The 2,851-nt window shown below is 29.8% G+C and overlaps 1 protein-coding gene across 1 annotated transcript; it reads right to left on the bottom strand.

The window, feature by feature from the left end:
- Positions 1-1,545: 1,545 nt before the first annotated feature.
- Positions 1,546-2,058, bottom strand: LOC132728582 (uncharacterized; the record flags this gene model as incomplete). Its single annotated transcript, XM_060714243.1, is given in 1 exon segment — positions 1,546-2,058. A coding segment is annotated over 1 exon segment (186 nt), but the record flags the coding sequence as incomplete, so codon positions are not given.
- Positions 2,059-2,851: the final 793 nt, after the last annotated feature.

The following is a 2,851-nucleotide window of genomic DNA, read 5'->3' as shown; positions in this document are numbered from 1 at the left end:
ATTTTTAAGATTATGAAAAATAATTGTGGTCCTTAATTGTTCAGTAATTGATATGCTTTTATATTTAGATTTTAAGGCCTTCTCCTACCATAGATATAATATTAAACTGTTACAAATATAGTCGCCGGTTTCTACCGGCGACTAATAAACTCCTTTATAAGACTTTTTTGTCTTCTCCATAGTCCTGAGTCAGACAGTCCTACCAAGGAGTTATAAACTCTGAATTAGGCTTTTTATCTCCTACATAGAAGTTATCAAGTCCTGCGAACGAGTTATAAACTCCTATCCAGGCATGTTTTCTCCCTACGCAGGAGTTATGAAGTCCTAGATGTACGTTGTTAGGTTTTTTTTTATCTCCTTCGTAGGAGTTATAAAGTCTAACGTAGGAGTTCAAATGAAACAAATTAAACTTTTTTTAATTATTTTCTTTTGACAATTATTTGTTTTGATATAGTAATCGATCGGGATATTGGGTATAATTAGGAATGAAAGCGTTTGGTATAATCATTTTACTTAATATAATGTTTTATTATATTAAATGAAATATTGAGAAAGATTGATGAAATAAAATGCGTATTTTCATTTTCCGTATTTTTACTAAAAAACTATTTTTCACTGATGTCTTGCCGCATTACTTTCTTCTAAATTCAGCCCAAACACAAAATGTTAGGGAAATTCTTTTAAATTATAATGTCAAAAATAGAGAGAAAAATGTACATAATAAACAGAACATTCAAATTTTTCTATGAATACCTGTAGGATTTATGAAAATCGTCATATATTATACCACTCTATGAAAAGAAATTCTGCATTCATAGTAAAAACTTGAATATCCTCTATATATATTGTTACAAATTATGAACCACGTATTACAGAGAGAGAGAGTTTTTAATACTTCACAATTCAATTCTCAATAATAACAATGTAATTTTTCATATTAAGTTCAAATTGTAATATGCCTCAAACTTATTTTAACTTTTCGGGAGGCGATGACTTGCCGTCTCATGTTGTTGTTTATTCGGCCTCCCATATTTGCATAAGGACAACATACGTACAGGTAAAATAATATAGTCCGATTTTATATGTTTATATGTTAATAAAATCAAACAGTTCGTACATGGTAATTAGGTTTTTGAAGAAATTAAAATAGTTTTGCGATTTAATAGATATAAGAGAACATTTCTCTCTTTTTTTTCTCTTTTTTTTTCGTTGATAAAAAATAATTCTACAAAAATAAACAAATTAACTACCTGTCTTCTGCAATTTGTTGCTTTATGCATCTTTATATGAAAGTAAAAGCATGATTTGGTCCATGTCATGTCAAAGCATTTTAAAAGCTTTGGGTTTGTAGTTATTTTAATATCGCAAAGATCTCGCTGAGTTTAAACGAACATATTTCTTTCCTCTATTAAGAAAAAATACTAATAGGGAGCAGGTAAATATTATCAATGCACTTGTAGGAAGTGACGCTGGTTTAGTGAATGAACGTTTTGCCATGGTTCATGCTATTAATAAGGGATGTAAATTTATTACAAAAGCCTCTCCTTCTCTCGCTGAAGTATTTTATTTTTGAGTTAATAATGCAGTTGTATTTTGCCATACAATAGAAAAATGTGTGACATAATGACATCCTTTTAGCAATATAGAAAACATATCAAACGGGGTAATTTAAAACATTTTGGTGTACTTTACCTATATTCAATATAAAGAGGTTAATATTTGGCTGTGAAGGGTGAAAAGCTCAACTTCTACTGTCTAAATTTTAATTTAAAAAAAAACAGCAAAAAAGTGAACCATAAGATTTATCGCACGAGACATGTCTTCTGTGTAAATACATGTAATATGTCTATTAATGTGTCGTGCATTAATTGATTAATTATACGCTTTACAGCAACAGTAATTAGGTCCGCAGTGATTTGCTGTCCATGTACATCCTCCAGAGCCGTATCCGTATGAACCTATATTAACTTTTCCAGAATCAGGCTGGTCACTCCCAGGGTTTGCTTTTAGAAGGGGATGATTCTTATGTATATGGAATGCATCGTAACATGACACGCTGTGAATATATTATAGAAATAAAGAAATTGTTAAAAAAACTATTATCTGCTATTTCTTTATCATCATCTTTGTCATTATTATCGTAATTAGTAGTAACAACATAATTATTATTATCATTAGCATAACTATCATCATCATCATCGTAATCATAATCGCCAACATCGCCATCAACAATACTATCGTCACCACAACCACAAACATCATCATCATAATAAAACCTATCATCTTCAACACCATTACCATTATCATCATCACCACAACCATAATCATCAGTACTGATATTTTTATTATATGATCATTACTGCCGCAGACATCATTTTATTGCCCACCACAATCATCATCATCAAAATTATTTTTATGGTAATCAACATCACCATCATCACCGCAATTGTCATAAACAAAGAAAATCAAACTTAGTATTTAGAAAATTGAAATATAATAATGTGAAAATAAGTAAAACGAGCTAACATTGTCAATGTGAATTGGCTTTTCGAACTAACTTACGTGTAAATGATTGTAATTTTTATTTATAAACAACCATGTCTTTTAACACGTTAATAACATGTTATCCTTTGGATATCCTTTGGATTCTTTTCGTGACAAACGAAAAATAAAGAGGACTAGCATACTTATGTAATTATTCTGACAAGTTAATTAAAGCAAAGAAAGAGTTGGAAACCAGTCGTAATACCTTCACATTTGCGTGTTTGTAAAAAGCTTTGAACAGTCATATTATACATGTGTTATTACTTTTATAATATGCTAGCTGATGTGTTAAGGTTCTCAATATGAT

Source organism: Ruditapes philippinarum, unplaced genomic scaffold, assembly GCF_026571515.1.
Source record: "Ruditapes philippinarum isolate M1 unplaced genomic scaffold, ASM2657151v2 ctg7878_1_1_1_1, whole genome shotgun sequence".
Taxonomy (NCBI): domain Eukaryota; kingdom Metazoa; phylum Mollusca; class Bivalvia; order Venerida; family Veneridae; genus Ruditapes; species Ruditapes philippinarum.
Note: the sequence above shows the minus strand (reverse complement) of the source record. Positions and strands in the feature narration are given on the sequence as shown.